This window comes from Hibiscus syriacus, unplaced genomic scaffold (genome assembly GCF_006381635.1).
Source record: "Hibiscus syriacus cultivar Baekdansim isolate YM2019G1 unplaced genomic scaffold, ASM638163v2 tig00112957_pilon, whole genome shotgun sequence".
NCBI classification, from domain to species: domain Eukaryota; kingdom Viridiplantae; phylum Streptophyta; class Magnoliopsida; order Malvales; family Malvaceae; genus Hibiscus; species Hibiscus syriacus.
In genome coordinates, this window is record NW_024063424.1 from 405,621 (window position 1) to 427,911 (window position 22,291).

At 34.2% G+C, this 22,291-nt stretch overlaps 1 protein-coding gene and 1 pseudogene across 1 annotated transcript; both read left to right on the forward strand.

Moving 5' to 3' along the window:
• Positions 1 to 2,187: 2,187 nt before the first annotated feature.
• On the forward strand, positions 2,188 to 5,182 carry LOC120184862 (serine/threonine-protein kinase STY13-like). Its single transcript, XM_039189230.1, has 6 exons — positions 2,188 to 2,750; positions 3,563 to 3,684; positions 3,879 to 4,087; positions 4,178 to 4,352; positions 4,467 to 4,601; positions 4,961 to 5,182. The coding sequence occupies exons 1-6, from the start codon at positions 2,432 to 2,434 to the stop codon at positions 5,165 to 5,167; spliced, it is 1,167 nt and encodes a 388-aa protein (XP_039045161.1). The 5' UTR covers positions 2,188 to 2,431; the 3' UTR covers positions 5,168 to 5,182.
• Positions 5,183 to 17,441: 12,259 nt separating this feature from the next.
• Positions 17,442 to 21,802, forward strand: LOC120184861 (annotated as a pseudogene).
• Positions 21,803 to 22,291: the final 489 nt, after the last annotated feature.

Here is a 22,291-nt window from a genome sequence, read left to right on the forward strand (position 1 = left end):
ACACATGTTTATTATGTGCTTTATGAAATGTAATGTTAGAAAGTGATTGTAAAATAAATACCTAATATTGTCGAAAAGTAAGATAATCGAAATAAAATAGAATTTGATTGTATCATGGGTAAATTATTGTCTTAAAAGTAAAATTATCGTGACTGATGTAGTTTTCGAATTGAACGATGCTCCATATTTTTTTTTGGTAAAGGTTCTTCTAATATGTTATTATGCCAAGAACATACGTAGACAAAAATACTGGAACCGAACATAGTTAAAAAACCTCCCTATTCTGAGACGGAGGAAAAAGAGTGTCCTATCAACGTTGTTCTTTGAAGTTAATATGATCTTTTGGAAATTAACACGGATACGGTGTACCAGAATAGTTAGATCTATCATGAGTCGACTTTTTTTTTCTTTAATCTAAGTTGTCCGGGTTTGAGAATTGTGGAGGGTGAGTGTAATTGGGGAGACTTTTAGGGTTCATAATCCAGACTCATTAATCTTTTCTATTTATTGATTATATACGTCCTGCAAACGTAACTTCTCGAATTCAGAACTTCAAGATATATATCATGGGTGTAATTTTTTTTATTAAACTCGTTTTACAAATTTAATCATTTTTAATAAAATCTCACAATTTTTTTTAATTTTAAGGAATAATTTAATTTTTGAATAAATTCAAAAATATAAAAGAAAAATACAAAAAGGAAGAAGATCTCCCTCTCCCCCACTTATGGTGCCATGATGAAAGGGAAAAGGGGCTATTATGTTGTCCCTTAAGTATGGTCAAGGGTTCGAATCATGACATTTGCAAATGGAGCAAACTGGGTTGAGAGGGTCGTCCTCGCCTCTGCAGTACCCGATCTGGATTAGTCGGTCAATAGATCTCTCGAGCAACAGGTCACGCGGTAAGGATTGGATGTTCAACAAGGTCCTTACCATTAATCCCCATTTCCCCCCAATTTTGTTGCACCATATATTTTTCGAGATTAATCAAACGAAATTGATGCTATATACTCTTAACAAGTTTTATAATTTTATATTTTTACAATCCGAGTGTTATATTTTTTATATTATTTTTAAATAAATTAAGTTCCCTAATTTCACAAAAAAGTTGAGTACTTCATTGAATATAAATGCCAAAGTTGGACACCGAAAGTTATATTTTACCCTTACTAATTTTGTAGGACAAAAAATCATAACTGGTTGATTTGATTAAGGAAACAGAACAACACATGCAACAAGGTATTTTTGTTCTTTACCTTCCTTAAAAGGATAAATTAATATTTAGTCCTTAATAAAATCTTCAACTTGATCTCTAAATTCTTCTATCCACGTTAGACCTATTAGACCTTGAATTTGGAATTCCTTTTTCTTTATGATGAGAAACTTTTTTCTGAGCCGGAGAAGGTGATAGATCGAGTTTTGGGTCGAGTGAAATACTCCTAAGCTCAATTTGAGTCGAATGTTTGTGGGTGGGTTTAATTTTCAATTAGATCAGGATGATTGAAAAATCTAACACGAACTCACCCAGGGCTATCCCTAATTATGTCACATCATCGATAGATTAAAAGAGAGAGAACTTGTAAGTTCAGAAATTAACAGGGATCAAAGTGAGCAGAGGTACCAAGTTTAGGGACTAAATATTGTTTTATCCCCGTTTTAAATAAACAAAATCTTCTTCTCTATCCAAATCCAAAGTTAAAATTCTCTGGTCTTTCCTTGGATTTGTTTTTGTCCTTTTATTAATCTCATCCATAGAAATTCCCTCCCTTTTTTTAGCCGAGAAAAGAAGATTATTTTTACTATTTCTCTCGTTCCCCGTTATCCTTTCAGTCACACTTCTTCTCCATTTTTGTTTTTTAGTTTTGGATAATGAGATGAATTCAATTCAACGACACCACCACCGACCTCTTTTGTTCCCTCTGCTTTCTTCCCCAATAGAAACTTAATTTAAAGTCAACATTTTCGTCTTAATTATCTCTTTTGAAAGCTACTTTTTCAAAGGGCATTGGATTATTTGTTATTGCATTTTGCTTACTCTGCTTTGCATGCCTGATTCTCCTTCTTGGGGTTTAGTTAAAATTTTAATTTTTATCTGTAATGGTGGGAATTGGGTTGTTTTCTTAGGGTTTATCTTTTAGCATTTTGGTTTCTGTTCTTGTCTGTTATATGGGAAGATTTTGCTTTGTTTTTATTAAAGCTACATAAGGTCAATTTTGGATACAGAGTTCTAATAGGAATTGGGGTTGGTGAAACTGGGTTTTTTTTTTTCTTTTTGATCTTTCATCGTATGTATATATGTTGTTTCACATGTTTTTATTTAATTGATATTTAATCCGCTTTCTGGAATTCTGCAACCCTTTTTGTAGTCTGATTCCATGGGATTTTGATTGTTGTTTTCAAGTTGTTGGTATTGTTGAATCTTTTTTCGAGTATGGATTCGAAAAGTGGAGAAGAAGATAGTGGTCTCAAGTCACCAATGAAACCAGGTGTTGGAGAAAATTCAAAGATGAAGGGTAGTGGAAGCATTAGTAGCAAAGACATGATCTTTCGAGCCGATAAAATTGATTTGAAAAGCTTAGATATGCAGCTGGAGAAGCATTTAAACAGGGTTTGGTCTAGGAACGTTGAGAAGCAAAGGCCTATGGAGGAATGGGAGATTGATTTGGCTAAGTTGGATTTAGGGAACGCTATAGCTCATGGTACCTATGGGACCGTCTATCGCGCCACTTACGATAATCAAGATGTTGCAGGTAATCTGTGTTTTTAGTTTTGATCTTGTGCAGAAGATAAGATGTTGAAGAAAACAATGATTATGCCTTGTAACTTGTTGTTGATCAAAATTGCCAAATTTTTTATTTTGCTAATCGTTGAGTTCCATTTGTATATATGTTAATGTGTGATTAAATTTTGTAATGATAGTTTGTCGAGTTAAAATATGGACTAACATGGATTATTAGTTCAGAATGCATAGAGCTGAATATATGCCAATGATGTCTAGATAGCGTTAGCTCTAATATTTATCAGGTTAATGTGTGCCAAAGCTGTATCGGAGCCGAAGGCATGGTATTCGATATTTTGATGGACAGCAATACTTTTTCTAGTGCACAATGCGTGTAATTTAAAACGTTTTGATGGCTAATCGGTTTGTTAATGCGTTGGTTCAGAGGTGATCAATTTGAACTCTTGTCATTGAGGTGCTTAATTCAATTGACTTTATCCTGTATTGGTTTGTTAATGCGTTGGTTCAGAGGTGATCAATTTGAACTCTTGTACTCTGTTTCCGAGTTACTGATTTTTGGAGAATTTTTAATGTTTCATCCCATTTAATCTGATTTTTTATTGTCGATCATCCTGCCACCAAAAGAATTGACCAACAATCGCGTATGATTTGTTGTTACTTGTAAAAGTATTTTTTTCCGCATGTGGAGGCTTCTTGTTTGGTTTGACCACCTCTATCTTTTGTGTATTCGAACATTTGCAGATTCCATATATAATGAGCGTTTCTGTTGGTTTCTTTTACTGAGTGCTTTTTCTGTTCATAATTTGGTTTACGATATTGTAGTTAAGCTGTTGGACTGGGGCGAGGATGGTATTGCCACAACTGCAGAAACCGCTGCTCTACGAGCATCATTTCAACAAGAGGTTGCTGTTTGGCACAAGCTCAATCATCCTAATGTTACAAAGGTCCAGTATTATCTTCTACTTTGAAATATTTTCCTTTTTTTGAATGCACAGCTATCCATTTAGAATAATTTGTGAGAAGTTTAGCTATCACTTTGCATAATCGAGTTCTCGGTTTTTCATTGGTTCTCATTTTCTGAAACATTTCTGTTGTAACCTGTTCTCCCCTCCCCCCTCCTCTTCAATTCGAGTTACAGTTTATCGGGGCCTCAATGGGAACTTCAAATCTTAAGGTTCCTTCAAAAACTCCTTCAGCCGAAAGTCAGAATCCCCTTCCTTCTAAAGCATGCTGTGTTGTTGTCGAGTATCTCCCCGGTGGCACACTGAAACAATACTTGATAAGAAATCGGCGGAAGAAACTCGCTTTTAAGGTTGTGGTCCAACTTGCACTGGACCTCTCTAGAGGGTAAGAGGGTGAATCTTTCCTCTGGTTTCGACTTTCGAGAGTTATGAATAATATTTCTCTGCTGACGAGTATGCTTATTCCAAATTGCAGTCTTAGCTACCTACACTCGAGAAAGATTGTACATCGTGATGTAAAGACAGAAAACATGTTGCTAGATGCTCACAGAAATCTTAAAATTGCAGATTTCGGGGTTGCTCGTGTTGAAGCTCAGAATCCACGGGACATGACTGGTGAAACCGGTACTCTCGGCTACATGGCCCCCGAGGTATGCCTTCTTCGGATGTCATGATGAAGCACGAGTTATCAAAGGTTCATTTATGTCGTCGCACGATTACTCATCCGCATAATTTATATTTTCATTTTGTCCAAATTGATTTAGGTTCTTGATGGTAAGCCCTACAATAGAAGATGTGATGTCTACAGCTTTGGCATTTGCTTGTGGGAAATTTATTGTTGTGATATGCCTTATCCCGATCTTAGCTTTGCCGACGTATCATCTGCAGTCGTTCGACAGGTTTGTTTATGTTATTCTATTTTATCAGCAAAGCGTGTCTCGTTGATGTGTTCGATTGCCGGTTTTGAATAGCAGTGAAGATTGGTTACTCTTCTTTCCACTTTTAAACTCTCGATTCGATTATTTTGTGCAAAGCCTTGTTGTAGTAGAGTTCGAAGATTTTTAAATGTTTCGAATAATTCTAAGAATATGATCCATAGGTATTTGTCATCTGTTTTGTTCGGCATCTTGAATGCCGGTTACATACCGGCTTTCGGTGTAGGACGCTACTGTCTTGCTCATTTAGCATGTTTGCTACACTATCTGCTCACATACATTATTAAATGACTGAACCTATTTTACGTGGTGTATATCGGCAGAATCTACGACCGGATATCCCGAGATGCTGCCCGAGTTCTCTAGCTAACATCATGAGAAAATGCTGGGACGCGAATCCGGAGAAACGTCCCGAAATGGGCGAGGTGGTGAGAATGCTCGAGGCCGTTAATACAAGCAGAGGAGGGGGGATGATACCAGATGACCAAACCCCAAGCTGCTTATGCTTAGGCTCGAGTCGCGGTCCGTGACGTTTTTTAAAAAACGATTACAAATGTCGAGAGAGTGGGTTGCATGAACCCTAATAAATTATCGAATTCTAAAATCGAAGTTTTTGATTTTGTGATGCAACTGTCGTACTTATTTCAAGAGATGTGTTTTGCTTCAAATTATATTTTTGTAGTTTCAAAAGGAAACAAGAAGACAGAAAATAGGTATCATCAGGTAGAGAAAAATGGATTAAAAAGATTGTTCCATAACAAGTCTATATAATAAATTATCAAAATTAGTCTGTTTATAAATTCGATATCGATAATTATGATATAAAATCCATAAATATAGTAAAAAATGATGTTATTATGATGATGTATTGTCAAGGGGAGGTTCGTGGGTGTTGTCATAACTATTTTTTTTTTAATTATTAATTTTATAAAAATAATTATGATTTTATTTGTAAAATGAGATTTTTGAATTAATTTGAACTAAATTGAATGGAAGTCATCATCGACCTTTGAGTTAGGTAGGTCGAATACCTAAAAACGTCTTTTAAAACAATTTTAAGAAAAATCGTTTTTTAAGATAACAATTAGTCTGCGTTTACCAAAAATTCGATTTAACAGGTCCGGGAGTCGATTACGCGTGAGGAATGATTGACACCCCCCACAACGTCCAAAATTGATACTTAGTTGCTTACACGTTGTCATCAATGGTGGAAATTATAAATCGAATATAAAATTAAAATATGATTCATTTATTAAAGTTTAATTAATTTGCTTCAAATTATTTATTAAGGAAAATCCTTTAATTCGAAAAAAATATCGAGATTTGCTCATCCTCCGACAGGAAGGCTATCTCTTCTATTTCTTGTCTAAAAAGAATATTATATCATCGATAATAAAAAAACGCAATCGAAACTAAGTTGAAAATCGACATTTGCATAAAATAAAATAAATTGCTATTTAGGGCAACATGCATTGCATTATTTGACTTAAAATAAAAAATGAATTAAGCAAAATAAACCGATTTATTTCAAGTTCACATTTCGTGTTGTATCGGATCACACTACTTCGAATGCCTCCCCTTTTCTGTTGATTTTATTTTGCTGTTGATTCTCTCCCCTTTTTCTATTCGATATTTTCTCTGGTTTTTCTCTGAATGCCTCCTCATTTTATTGAATCTGTTGGGCTCTTAAATAAAGATAAAAAATGTTGCTTGCTTGGTTGAGTTTAGGGTACAGGGATGATGGTGGTGGGTGATGGGTTCACTGTTAGGATCCCGATTTTCCAAGTATGGTTCCCGGATTTTCCAATGTATATTGGGATTTAATGAAATTTTTAATGGGTTTTTCAGATTTGATTTGGATTTTTTTTTGTCTGATTTGGTGCATTGTTTTGGGCATGTTCGGTCGGGTTTGATGACGAATGATGAGGGCGGCTCACGCGACGAGGAGATGAGCGGTGGGGCGCACGCGCCGATCGATGGCTGCTCATTGTTGATGGCGGCGACTGGTTGATATTTAGGGTTAGAATCCTAATCCTTGGGGTGATCTGGATCGTTGGATGGGTCAAGATCCAACGACTGACATTGGAGGCGGCTGCTGGAAGAGTGGAAAAACCCTAGCGGGTTTGGGTTGAGTGTTGGGCCTGGTGCTGGATAAATGCATTGGGCTTTTATGTAATTGATGTGAGCTTGGTGATTTGGGTTCCATTTGGGCCCGAATTTTGTAACATGTAAATGATTTTTTTAATAATAATAGTAATAATAATAATAATAATAATATAATGATAATAATTATTAGTAATGAACGATTAAAACCCGAACAAAAATGGGTGTCTATATGTGTTTTGATGGTATATTATTCTTTTGTTTGATTTTGGATTAATTAGAAAATAAGTGCTAAAATTATATCATTTTTTGAAATAGGTGTCTAAACTTTTTTCCAAATCATTTAGGTGTCTAACATTAAAAAAGTTATCACTTTATATGTCCCGACCATAACGTCCATTAAAAAACCTCCGTTAAGTGATACTTGTCGCGTTTTGGTAATTTTAATAATTTTATTTGTTTTAAAAAATAAAATATTATTATAATAAAAAAATAACCCTAATTTCTCTTAAATTACAAAAAAGCCTCAAATCCTTAAAAATCTTAAGTCTCTAACCCTTACCCACCGACGTCATCCTTGTCAGCCACGACAACCACCGTCGACTCCATCCTTGTCACCTTCCTAGTCAGACGTCGTCATCCTTGCCGTCTATTAACTGTTGGGATCATGATTTGCAATATTGGGTTTCACTAGGGTAAAATGTACACACGTTGATTGGCTCCTGTTCCTGTGGCTTTTCATGGGGTTATCCATCATCGAGTGGAGGTGAAGTCTGATGGAGATTCATCAACGACAAAAGGTTGTGGTCGATGTGAGTTTAGGAGTTGGAATTAGGGTTTTTAAAGTTTTGGGTTTAATTTTTTTCAAAAAAATTTAGGTTTTTTAAAATATAATAATATTTTTAAATTTTTAACTAAAATTTTTAAAATTATCATAACGTGGCATGTCCTTTAACTGGTAGAATTTATCGATCGTTACAGTCGAGACACATAAAGTGGTAACATTTGTAACGTTAAACACCTGGATGAATCGAAAAAAAAGTTTGGACACCTATTTAAAAAATATTATAATTTGGATACTTAAATTTTCAATTAAGCCTTCGATTTTACGTGTTTATTTGTTTTATCATCTATTTAATAAAATTTTATTTTCTAAGAATATGGTAGAGTTTTTTAAAAATATTATGAGATGATTGCAAGATAATATATATGATCTTTTTAGTGTTTAATAATGTATACATAGTTGTTCGAACGTAAAATTTGTAGAGAGAAAACACTGGCGGAATTGGGCAAATAATCGAGGCGGGTGGATTATTTGGCCCAATAGAGCAACATGAAATTTATTTTGGGATCTACGACAAATGTTACAGTGTCCATGGAATTCGTCATGTCGGCGTGACGAGTTCCATGATATATATTTTTAATGGGCCTTGTCACGTGGGTCTCACGACCCGAATTAATTTAATATTTCTTAAGGGACTCATCGCGCGGGCATGACGAGTTCCAACAAAAAAGTATTTTTTTTTAAAATTTTAAAAGCATTGAAAAAAATTATTTTATTCCTGATGAAACTCGTCACGTCGGTGTGACAAGTTCCAACTGGTATAATTTTGAATTTGTTGACCGTTAGGTTGACCATTGTTGAACGAACAATTTTTTAAAAAAAAATCAAAAGAACTCGTCACATCGACGTTGATTGAGCGTTGGTGTTCCGGATTATATTGAGCATTGATTTGCAACATCATACTCATCAACTAATGGTGTGTCGTCATAGTCTAGCAATGAAACAATATATTCATCATTTTTGCTAAATTCAGCAAGACTTTCACCGAATCGTCCAACAAGATTATCATCAGCATCACTTGCATGTGGTTCAGAGGGTCCTGCTTCTTCTGTTCTTCGAACTGGTACTGATGAGGTCGGAATATCAGTTGCAATCGTGGTTTCGGCGTAAATCTCCACCATATTATTATTTGATGATTGATGAAGTCCAACCATAACATCAACATCGTTTTCGTCATCAAAATGGACTTTTCCATATGTGATTGGATTTGAGGGGATCATATGCCGATAACTTAAACATGAAACAAAAGCTCCAAGTTTTCTCTCAACTTTTTGCTTCATTCGGCGATAGATACATCTATAGGGAACATTATATTGATGGGCCTATGTGACTTAATCACAACACCAATATCACTTTGTCGAATTTCGTCATTATAATGGACAACTGTGAAGAATTTGTTGCTCATTGTTTGAAATGTATTACGTTAGAAGAAAGGAGTTTGTTGGGTAAGAGATTGAAGATGAAAGGAGTATTTTGTGTGTGTAAGAAATGAGATGAGTGTGTTATGTATGTTAAATTTTTAGCCGTTGGAATTCGTCATGTAGGTGTGACGAGTTTCATTGATTGTTTTTTAAAAAAATTGTCCGTTCAACAATAGTCAATCCAACAGTCAACAAATTCAAAATTATACCCGTTGGAACTCGTCACACCGGCGTGACGAGTTCCATAAGGAATAAAATAATATATATTTTCAATGCTTTTAAAAATTTTAAAAATTATTTTTTTATTGAGACTCGTCATGCCCGCGTGATGATTCTCTTAAGATATATTAAATTAATTCGGGTTGTGGGACCCACGTGACACAACCTATTAAAAAAATATATCTCATAGAACTCGTCTCGTTGACATGACGAGTTTCACGGGCACGGTAACATTCTCAAAATAAATTTCCTGTTACCCTATTTGACCAAATAATCCACCTACGTTAATTATTAGGATAAAAATTCCGAAAACACGCCCTTTGAAAAAGAGTGAGAATTCATGATTTTGATGGGCAATTTGGAAGGTGATAGTATGTGTTGGACGTTTGAAAATTGATGAGTTGTGTGTGTCCCTTATGACCCATTTCTAGTCGTGTCATTAATACTCCAATCAAAGTATTTCATCACTTTGATGGGTATGTAAGATTCGGATCAATATTGTCCATGAAATGAATCGGATGATGAAATTGAGTATTGTCCTAGACTCCGAGTAAATCCGAAGATTCAAGCACCCTCGTCGCTACGTATTAGTCTACCAGCAGTGGCTATTCTATCATTTGATCGTACAGTTCCATTGGAATTTGTCTTCACCCACCTACCCACCCATCCACGGATTAATTTTACTTATGATGATTTGTATATTTTATTTTTGTGGTTGTCGATTTATATCCCTCTCAAAAAATGAATGATCATTTAATTTTTAATCTTAGAATTTAACATTTTTTATTAATTCGGTCACTTAACTCTCTTTTTTAGTATTAAATTTGCTAACTTTTTGCAACCTCATCTATGAATTTGATTTTTAATACTTTTTTATATTTAATTTATATATAATTAATCTATATATAATACTGTAGAAGTCCTTCACATGCATGACCTTCTCAATATAATTTTCTTCACTCACAACATTAAAATTTAAGTCCGTAACTTTATTTAAACAACATAATATTCATCTCAATAATTTAGATATAATCATTTGATGACGTAACACTTTAAGTTGTGTGTAACACCATCACTTAAAAAATAAAAAAAAATATTTTGAAGAAGATGTCACATGATCTTACACTATCAAATTACCAAAAGTATCTACATTTGAAATCTATACCTTAAAATGTAGATAAAACTATTAAACCTTACAATAAATAAACATGTATAAATTAAAATTTATACAATATAATTTTCCTAAATATAATATCACAAAATCAAATAAATCGATTTATTACTTGTTTATTATCTTTACCTTTTTATTTTACATAAAATAAATGAATTTAATTTTATCTCAATTATTTTTTTATTATGCATAATAGATTACAAATTTGAATACGGGTTAGAATCTATTTACCCAATGTAAAACTCTTTTAGTTTTATACATATTTAGGATTATTAGATGAGTGAAAATAGATGGTTGAGATTAATTTCTTATTTTTTTCTTAATGAATATTTTCTCATTTTTACTGTTAATCTTAATAATCTGTTTTCACTCATCTAACGATCTTAAATATGCATAAAACTAAAAAAATAATGAATATAATTAGACTTAAAGGTTATTTTTGCCCCTATAGTAGATTCAATTAATCATCTATCGTATTTTTACATCAATTTAGCCCTCAAAGTTGTTTAATTACATCATTTCATACCCTTCCCCTAACCTAAAGTTTAGAGGTAATAAGATTATGATTTAGGATTTAAAGTTTATAATTTAGGGTTTTAAGTTAGATGCAGGGTATAGAATGATACAACTGAGTAATTTTGAGAGATAAATTGATGCGAAAATACGATAGAAACGAAAACGATAAATTGAGTCTCCTACAAGGACAAATGTTATAATTATGTTTGAATGCCATGGTATATTATAAATATTTTTTCTCTGTTTATGCATGTAGTAATGACACGTGTCAAAGAAAGTGACACATTGTGAAGGAAAAAGGGTAAGCCAAAAACCCATACCTTAAAAACAAAAATAGATAACAAGCATTGTGGTAAAGTAAAAAGAAAAGAAAAAAAGCATCAAATAAAAATCAAATATTAAATCTACTTTTGACCTCCTCGTAACTCTTAATAATTTTAAACCCTAAATTATTCACCAAAAACATACAAAAAGAAGGAAAAGCAAACCAAATCTTCTCCCCATTCTTTTATGCCCTTTAGTTGTTTCATCCTTTATTATATATATCAAAATTCCAGCTAATTTGGTCTAAAAAATTGTAACATGATAGAGAAAAAAATTAAAAAAATTAAAATTTGTGATATAATTCTTTTGATGCAGTTTAAAATATAAATTATGACAAAATTAAGATTTTAGGGTCTAAAATATTCTCATATAATTCTTTATATATATATATATATCAATAGAAAAAGACTTTTTTTAAGATCTATGAGTTGTTTCAATGTGTTATTAGGGCTTCCTACCCTAGCAAAAAAGTATGGGAAATCTTAATTTTTCTTTGATCACAAAGGTGCATGGCTACAGCTGGTTCAACCATGGTGGTTTTCCTGTTCTACTTCGTGTGTGTATACATATCATGACCATTGGATGAGATAAATTAAATACTGAGATTAACAATAGAAAATGAGAATATATCTACTAGAAAATTATGGATATTCACTTGATCATTAGTCAGTATTATAAAGAAAATATTATCAAATTTTTAATCGTAACAGTTTTAGATTCAATCTTTGAACAACTCCATCTCTTTTTTCATATTAAAAAATAAAATAATTTCTCGTAATCCCATTCCGATTCTTATTTGTCCTCCATGGAATGAGTGTTGGATCCAATTTCTTCTTTCATCATGCTTTTATTGAATCCAAAAGAACCTTGTTCCTTAGATACCATCCATCACCCAAATTCTACAATTCAAGTTCAACAAGTTGTCAATGAAAGAATAAAAGATATCCCAAAGTAGGGTCAGTTGCTTTGCTCTTTAGATGTTCAAATACTACCAATATGGCCCATTTGGTCTATTTGGTCTTTGACACAATTTATCACTATACATATTCCTTTGTATTATTCAATCTTTTACTTTTTCTTCCTTATTGCCTCACATCATTTCCAAAGAGACCCACATTTCAATAGGGCAAAAAGGTTGGAAATTGAATTTTAGAGGTGGGTCGATATTCTATCGAGTCTTAATTTTATTGAGGTTAAACAAAACTGGCTATGTCATACATATAAATATGGATGAATATTTTACTCGAATTTGATGGATTTTGATTCGACTTGATTCGATTAGATTTTCATTTTGAAAATTCGGGTTCAGGTTGAATTATTTTACATGGTTGGATCGAGTTGGATCATATTCATATTTGTTATATATATATGGGTTAACATCTACTTATACAGCGTAAAACTTTTTAGTTTTACACAGATTTAGGACCGTTAGATGAGTGAAAACAGATAGTTGAGATTAACTCCTTGTTTTTTCCCAGTAAATATCTACACATTTCCTACTTTTAATCTCAACAATATGTTTTCAATCATCCAACGATCCTAAATTTGTGTAAAACTAAAAGAGTTTTACATTGAGTAAGATGATCATTCCCATATATATATATATATATATATATGCATATTTTAACCTAAAACATCATATCAGTTTCAGATTAGATGAGGTCATCCTAAATTTCGGTTAAATCAGATGCAAATGAAGAAAATCAATTTTTCTGTTGTGTTTAGATAGAGTAAAAATATGACCTAATCTGACATATTGTCATCCTTACATATATAAAGTATAAATGAACGTGAAAAATTTACTTTGTTTAATGACTTAATTATAAAATAAGTGTTGAAACTATATCACTTTTTTTTAAATCGGTACCCAATTTTTTTTGAATCATCCAGGTGCATATCGTTACAAACGTTACCACTTTAGGTGCCATGACAACAACGGCCATTAAAATCTTAAAATTATATATTTAAAAAACCCCAAATTTTTTTTGAAAAACTTCAAAAAGATAACTCAAAATGTTGAAAACTTCAATTTCAATCCCTAAACTCACACCAACTATCATTGTTTCATTAATTGGGCCTCCACCAGAACCTCCACCCTACATGTCAAACCCGACCATAAATGTTATGCTACCGACGAAGAAAACGACAAAATCATGACAAAAAATAGCATCTCTGGCGAACTCAAACCCTAAATTCATGACACCCAGGCGATCTAACGACGCAAACGACGACAGTTGACCAAGGAGATGGCAAGGGTAGAGTGGACGATGAAGGCTGTGGTTAGCAAGGGAGGTTAGGGATTTTGGGCTTTTTTGTAATTTTAGAAAAAATAAGTATTTTTATAAATATAATATTTTTTAAAAAAATTCAAAATTACAAGGGTGTGACACATGCAACTTGACGAAATTTTTAACGGTCATTACGTCCCAAGCACCTAAAATGTAATATTTGTAACATTAGACACCTGAATGATAAAAAAATGTTTGGGCACCCATTTGAGAAAAACGATATAATTTGAGCTCTTATTTTATAATTAAGCCTTGTTTAATGAACAAATATGTATGGTAATCAAAGCATGCAGTCTTTAAGGATTGTTGATGGCCCGAGGAGCCTCCATTGACGACGGAGACTTTAGAAAACTCCTCCACCCTACCATTAAATAGAATCTGGAATTGAGCATGCTTTTGCCCCCTAGGCTCTTCCTCCATGGCTCTCTCATAAGTGATCAAAATTTAATAGTAGAAAGAAACTCAAATTAAATAAATAAAAATGTGGTCCTAGTGCCTGAAAATGTAGTTTGAATTCAATGAATGACCAAGAATAAAGAACATTGACACCCCTCAAAATTAGGGTAGTTGCATTTTTTTAAGTTGTCTCACAATTCAAGAAATATATATTTTTTCACTTGAATTTGATTTGAGTTTAAAAATGTTTTGTATGGCATGAAATAAGACTTAAATTTTGAGATAAAAACATATTTTGACATGATTCGACACGACTTAAATATAAAAAAATATTTATTTGATAAAATAGTGACCTAATGAAAATAGTTATAGAGAGAAGGGTGTTATAACAATTATCCTTAATATATAAATAAATATATTATTATTATTATCTTGAACCAGATCATGTCGGAGATTTGTCACTATAAATTCGATCCAACTGACCTCATTCTTTACAAAACCTGACAAAACCTTAAAATATCTTTTAAAAAATATGATATTATAAAATCGAATGAAATCAAAGTTTCACGAGTTTAAATTATCATCCCTAATTTCTCTAACTAGACCTTGTCAACTATAAGGGTGAGTGTTTAATCGAGCCGAATAAAAAAATTTGAATTATTCGAGTTTACGAGTCTTATTTTATAACTCAAACTTTATTTGAAATAATTTCGGGTCGAGTTTATAAAATTTGAGTTGATTCGATGAGTTGTTCGAGTTTCTGTTTAAATTTAACTTGAGTACCTAACTATCAATTTTGGTCCATTTTAGTATCTAAACTTTTAATTTTTCCAAAACCATACCTAACATTTAGTTTTTGTTTCATTTTAGTAATCTACTGCTAAAAACTTAACGCGTTTTGTAACGCCCTGGATTTCAGGTTATGAGTTTTGGTCAGCCCGAGTTGGGCCTTGAATTAATTCCTTAGTTTATGAGAAGTTTTGACCCAAATTGAGATGGATTTGGGCTTGAACCAAGCCCAATGAAGAGTAAAATGGGTGTTTTTAGTCTGTAGTCAGAATCAAAGGGACCAAGGAAGTAATTTCACCAATAAAGATTTTAAAAGTTAAATAGTTCTTAATTATGGATGATATCACGTTGTCTCCTCCCTCTTTCCTCAAATCTTCTTTGTCTTCTTCTTTTTTCTTCATCTCATTCTTCTTCAAGATAAGCATAAAGGTGGAATCTTTATAGCATTCCAGACCCCAATCAACATTTTAGAGATAAGAATCAAAACCATCATTTCCTAAGCTTCAATTCAAGTCTTCATTTGCAAAGTTTGGCCATGGTAACGAAAAATAAGTTTTGTGGGGGTTTATTAAACCTATGGATTTTAATATGTTTCTAGAGATTTGTAGGCTTAAGAGATGTTTTAAAGCTTCCTAAACCTCAATATCCAGCTAGTAACCCTCATTCTTTGATTTTTGCTTAGTTCGTCTAGGTAAGATTTGGTAAGTTGCATAAGCTTGAAGCATTCATGATAGATTGCATCGTTTGAGTGTTTTCAGCATGTTTATAGACCCATTATGACCTCTACTATCACATAAAACATCTAAACATAAGTTGGGGACCTCAATGGGGCATTTGGGTATGGAAAAATAGGATTTTCGTGCCAAAATAGAGCACCCAACAACGACAATATCAATACTGTAAAAACAATATCGATATTTTTCTTCAGCTAGTCATAGATTAGGTAGTTTTATAAGGGTAGTATTGATACTCATTCATTGAGTATCAATACCAGGGCAGGAGTATCGATACTCCCCATAAGGGTATCGATACTAGAGTATTTTTCAAAATATCGAACTGAAATTTGGTATTGATACTCGAATATTCAAGTATCAATACCTCATCATCTTAATATCGATACTCATATGAGGGTATCAATATTGTCTTAATCCAAGAGCCACGTCAGTCGAGAGGTATTGATACCAACGGGTGGGTATCGATACCAAAGATTTAGTATCGATACTGAAGGGTCAATATCAGTACCCACAAACAGATTTGGATAAATAATCTAAGGATTTAAGGATGAGACCTGAGGTACCCTAAATACACTCTAATAACAACAAATATGACTTCAAGCGAGAACATTAATAAATATCAGAACAATAGAAACATTAACTGCTAGGATTTCATAAAACTAACATTATATTTGACACTCAGTAAACAACCAGGACACCCGAGTTCCTCTTTAGAAGAATACGACAGTCAGTGGATATCTATGTCAGTGCCAAGGTATTTCAGTAGCTGACTGGGCACAGATGCCCCAAGACTCGATATAGTAAATTGGTGTGTGTATGTTTTTGATGCAGCTTCGAATCTCACCCTAGATACCCAAGGGTATCTTAGAAAGGCTAGAGGGATACGTGAGCTCTGAGATGCAGAACCCTAAGTCACACAATGAGGCTTACTCAGTAGTAAAATCAATAGCTTTGCATGTTTGGACTTGTGCCTTCAGCTATCTCATTTAGTGAATGCATGTAGTATAATACAGTTATTATGGAGACACTGAGCTCGTAAGCTCAACGTTCGGAATGTGTTTCCGTGCACAGGTTCTTAGGGACAGTTCGAGGGGAGTTATCGCCACCAGACATTCCAGTGTAGCAGACCAGGCCATCAGAGACCATCAGATTACGTATTGATCATCTTTAGAGGGCATATACTATTTATGGACCCTTTGTACTATTTAGTCGTAACTTTGATTGTACTTGGTACTGTATTATTTTGAATTTATTTTGGGAGCTCCCCATTATTTTGTAAACTAATATTATTACCCCGTTTTACTTTTACTATTATGGATGATCTATTTTAGTGATTTAAGAAGCAATTTTAAAGGAAATTTTCGGGTCACTATTTCGGTAGTCCCATATAACATTGTAATCCATGGATCTTCGGGTCAAACTGGATTAGGGTGTTATATGTTTAGTACCTAAACTATCATTTTCGGTCCATTTTAGTACCTAAACTTTCAATTTTTTTCAAAAATTAACATTAAATTTGGAACAAGGGTACTAAAATAAAACAAAAATTAAGCTTTAGATATAGTTTTGAAAAAAAAATTAAAGTTTAGATACTAAAACAGATCAAAAATGATAGTTTAAGCTCTAAACAATAATTTACCCTAAATTTAATTATAAATATTTATAATATTTTGTTAATATTTGGTTCTAATTTAAACAATCTTCTATAACTTTATACAATACATATACATTTTTTGATATATTATATATATCTATTATATAAAATTAAAAGATTCGACTCAAACTTAATTATCAATTAATTATTATTAAAATTTTTAGATTATTTAAAATTCTATTTTATAACTTCACATTCTACCGAACGGCATTGTCTCTTTCATGTCGAACAAGGCTCGAGGTTTGAGGAAACTAGAGACCAATGAGTTAATAATGAAGAAATATACAGAAATTAAAAATCATTACACTAAAAAAGAAAAGGAAACAGAGCTTCTCCCTCGACAGTGCCCTTTATTCCATTCAAAATTTTATACTTTGCTTTTTTACTGATAAGGAGGCCCTCTCTCTCTTTTGTTTAACAGATTAAAGAGAGGTAGAGAGAGAGGTGTTTGCTTTACTTGTTCTTATGAGCTTTCTCTCTCTAGACTTTCTTTTCCTTTTATGTTTGCCGCATTGTGTGTTTGTTCCACATCAACAATCTCTCCCTTCTTCTTCTTCTTCTTCTCATTTCAACTTCATCGCATTAAAGTGCTGTCTTTGTCTCTCTCTTTCTTCTATAGTTCTTGGACCCTTCATTTTTTCTGGGTTTTTTTAAGCTTCTTTCTTTGCTTTAACACACATGAAAGATGAATCTAAGACAAACCCATTTCTTGTTTTTGCTTCAACTATGTGTTTTTTGTTGAGAAAGTGAATAATTCAGCTTGGCTTTGGTGATTTGTATCAAAGTTGAGAGCTTCGAGGAAGAGTAAACTAGTTGAATATTGGAGTTGTATGAAGCAAAAGCTTTAACAATGAGTGACGGGAAACCCAAGAAAAGCAAGGTTTGCTTTTGCACTTTCTCTGTTTCTGGTTTTCAATACTCAAATTTGTGGAAAAAAGTAACATTTTTTGGGAGATTTTGGAGTGTTTTTTTCCCTTCCTTCAATGGGGTGTTCATTTGTTTTGGTATAGCTCTCATGGTCCAAAAAGATGGTCAGAAAATGGTTCAATATCAAGAGCAAAACTGAGGACTTTCAAGCTGATGATCATGTTTGTGGAGGAGGAGGAGGTGAGTAATTTGAGTTTTATTTTCTGGGAATTTCACAATGATTGCTTAGTATTCATAAAATAGTTAAGAAGACTGGTCACCTGTGAGAAAAATGAATGGATTACTTGGCTATTTCAAGGCTTTACCTTTTCCTGGATTCTATTTATAAGTACTCAAGATTCTGATATTTTCTCTTGTCATGCAATTTTCTCATCAAACAAACAAGGCATCCTTGAAATATTCCTTTAGCAATTTCAACTTTTGTTCATAACTTGGATTTTTTTATTTTCAATCTTCAGGAGGTGAAGTGGAATACAGGACCAGCTTCTCAGAAAGGGAGCCATGCACAATCAAGAAGAGTAAAACAGGTTCCTCATCTCATCCCCAAGTTTCTAAGAAGAAATTTTATTATGATTACTTTTCTAAATGTTACTATGATGTGCAGAAAAATTTAGTCGTAGTACGGAGCAAAGCCGTCGAGGGAGAATGAATCTCGATCACCCTCGAATCATAGATGTCGAAAATTATAGGTATATTTTCTTTTATCACTTCTATTCCTTCGTGATGATGCATCAGTACCAACTGCTCTTCTGTTTTCCATTGGAGCAGCATTTTTGTAGCTACATGGAATGTGGCTGGAAGATCCCCACTGAGTAATTTGAATCTAGAAGATTTGCTGCATGCCTCGTCTCCGGCGGATATATATGTCCTCGGGTATGTTTTCGGCATGTTTGATCTTCATGTCTTGCTTACCAAACTTCGATTGTTCATAGAATGATTTCCTTCCCATTTGTTTTCTTACAGGTTTCAAGAGATAGTTCCTTTGAATGCCGGGGAATATTTTGGGTTCAGACGACAATGGTCCAGCCAAAAAATGGTTGTCTCTCATTCGAAAGACTCTAAACAATCTTCCCAGAACCAGCGGTGGCGGGGGTTCTTATACACCATCTCCTGTTCCTCAGCCCGTTGTTGAGGTGGATGCTGATTTCGAGGGGTCATCTAGGCAAAAGAATTCGTCTTTCTTTCATCGCCGATCGTTTCAGACAACAAGCAGCTGGAGGATGGACAACGATCCCTCGATTCCACAACCACGACTTGATAGGCGATTCAGTGTTTGTGATAGAGTAATATTTGGTCACAGGCCAAGTGACTACGACTCGAGTTATAGATGGGGTAATAGGCCGAGTGACTACGACTCCAGCCATAGATGGGGTAATAGGTCGAGTGACTACGACTCCTGCCATAGATGGGATAATAGGCCGAGTGACTACGACTCCTGCCATAGATGGGGTAATAGGCCAAGTGACTACGACACCAGCCATAGATGGCGTAATAGACCAAGTGACTACGACTCCAGCCATAGATGGGGTAATAGGCCGAGTGATTACTCCCGACCTAGCGACTACTCCCGACCTAGCGATTACTCCAGATGGGGTTCATCGGACGATGATAATGGGATAACGGAATCACCGAGTACCGTATTGTACTCGCCCATGTCCTATGGTGGATCTGCATCCGAACAGGGATATAGGATGCCCGGGCATTCAAGGTACTGCTTGGTGGCTAGTAAGCAAATGGTTGGCATATTTATCACAATCTGGGTCAGGAGCGAGTTGAGAGACCATGTTAAAAACATGAAAGTATCTTGTGTTGGCAGAGGATTGATGGGTTATCTTGGAAATAAGGTATTACTCGACCGTAAAACGGTACTCTTAAAGAGTTCATTTTGCATATAATTTACTTGTCTTATGCTCAAGAACCAGAGGCACTCGTGATCAACCGATGTGGTTTGGTTTGCCAGGGTTCTATATCTGTCAGTATGTTGCTGCATCAAACAAGCTTTTGCTTCATCTGCACTCATTTAACTTCGGGTCAAAAGGAGGGCGATGAGCTAAGAAGGAACGCCGATGTCATGGAGATTCTTAAGAAGACAAGGTTTCCACGGGTTCGTAATGAAGAAAATGAAAAGTCCCCTGAAACAATCCTCGAGCACGAGTAAGGACTTCAGTCTGCAAATTAGCTTCGAAACAAAGTTTAGAAATAAACTAATTATCATTTTAACATAGAATGAATTTGTTTGCATATAAACTGACTATTTATATATTGAACCAGTCGAATAATTTGGCTTGGGGATTTGAATTATCGCATTGCTCTCTCTTACCGGTCTGCCAAGGCACTTGTTGAGATGCAGAACTGGCGAGCATTGCTAGAAAATGACCAGGTATGCTTTCACTTATACAAACTTCGTATCTTCGTTCGGAATAACATACAATAGTTTAAAACCTTTCACTGGTGGTATTTCGGCAGCTAAGGATAGAGCAGAAAAGAGGTCGTGTTTTTAAGGGATGGAATGAAGGGAAGATTTACTTCCCACCAACATACAAGTATTCAAGAAATTCAGACAGATATACCGGGGATGATATGCACCCAAAGGAGAAATGCCGAACTCCGGCTTGGTAAGAAAATGCCTCTTGATGTAAGGCATGATAAAGTAGTTAAAATCATAGCTCCAAAGTGGAACAATAAAGAAAACCGGCTTAATAAAAGAAGTGTGCTGACTTAAATTTTTTGTATGAAGGTGTGACCGGATATTGTGGTTTGGAGAAGGAATCCACCAATTATCCTATGTCCGTGGGGAATCTAAGTTCTCGGATCATAGACCAGTTTATGGTATGTTTTGGGCTGAAGTTGAGTCAAGCCGTGGCCGGTTGAAGAAGAGCACGAGTTACTCTACTTCGAGGATTGAGGTAGAGGAACTTTTGCCATATGCGCACGGATACACCGAGCTAAATTTTTTCTAAAGGAGGCTACGACCCGCATTCAAAGTATGCCTGCTCTCTCTCTCTCTCTCTGTATATTTGTGTGTATGTACATTTTTACGACCCACATTCTTATTACTAAGTGATCGGTTTACGGCAGGAGCTTAATTTCGATGTGCTTCTACATATCAGCAATAATTTTGCATTCTGAATCAATTAGGTAAATACTTTTCAAGCTTATTTGTTTACTTTTCTTTTATCAGTCTCGTGCATCAAATTTGTCCGAAATAAAACGAACGAATTTCCTGCACTCGATAAACCTTTGTGATTGTGGTCCTTGGACCTTAATCCTTTACTCTCACAGCTTTTAAACATGGAAAAGACACTAACGTATCTTCCTTAGCAATAAGATTGCAAGAGTCTATACGAAAAACAAGCTGTGAAAAAGAAAATTTACGTAGCCATAAAACATCGGAAGTGTTTGATAATTTTGTTCTTTTTTCTCCACTGAATTTTTCTTGAGAAGAGCCATTCTTTTTCCATGTGCAGTCAAGAATCACTTTGAGGAGGTTCATTCATAAGGGTGACAGACATTCCATTGCTCACTAACTAGAAAAGGTTGGTTTTCTTCTTTCCCTTTTCGACCCGCTGTTTATTGGTTTCTTCGTCTAACCTTGTTTCCATGTTCGTTGATCAGGTGTAAACTCCTTAATTAATAGTTTGACTAACTCGAATCACGATAATTTATGACATCAGCTTACAACATACCAATCTCAGTGCACCAGATTAACAACAAATCCGCTCCCAAGGCATCTGAAACCAAGCTCCGAACAAAATCGATAAATCTTCACAACGAATAGGTACTTATGATTACTTCTAAATACTCAAAAAAGGTTAAAATTAGCTTTTCTTGTGTGATAATAATGTAGCTTTTTTGGGTTTTTGCAGGAAAGAAGTTTGCATTATCATGAACTGCCGAACCGGGGTACTTGCAGATTGTTTTGTTAATGATTTGTTAGTTTTAGGGAATTCTTTTCGACGAAGAAGATAAAAGGATGGTCAATACAATCATTTCAAGTTAATTTTTTTTTTGGTTTAAAACGCAAAAAGGGTTTCTTGTGGATACTCATTACCAAAGTGGTAGAAGGAATGTAAAGGACAAAACCAAGTGGCAATAGAAATCAGAATGCTTTTGCTAATGATTTTACTGAGAAAAGTTGGTTTCATTGATGATAGAAACATCTGCACTGTCATTCCTTTTTCTCCTATACTTTATTGCAGGCTTGGCAGACTTATATGGAAGCCATGACTGTGAAATCTTTATCAAAAGGGTGCTCTTTATATGTATGC

Excerpts from the sequence above, each read along its gene's own strand:
- LOC120184862 (XM_039189230.1), top strand. The coding sequence starts at position 2,432 with ATGGATTCGAAAAGTGGAGAAGAAGATAGTGGTCTCAAGTCACCAATG. Across the intron at positions 2,751-3,562 it reads CGATAATCAAGATGTTGCAG|TTAAGCTGTTGGACTGGGGC; the intron begins GTAATCTGTGTT and ends ACGATATTGTAG. Across the intron at positions 4,353-4,466 it reads TCGGCTACATGGCCCCCGAG|GTTCTTGATGGTAAGCCCTA; the intron begins GTATGCCTTCTT and ends AAATTGATTTAG.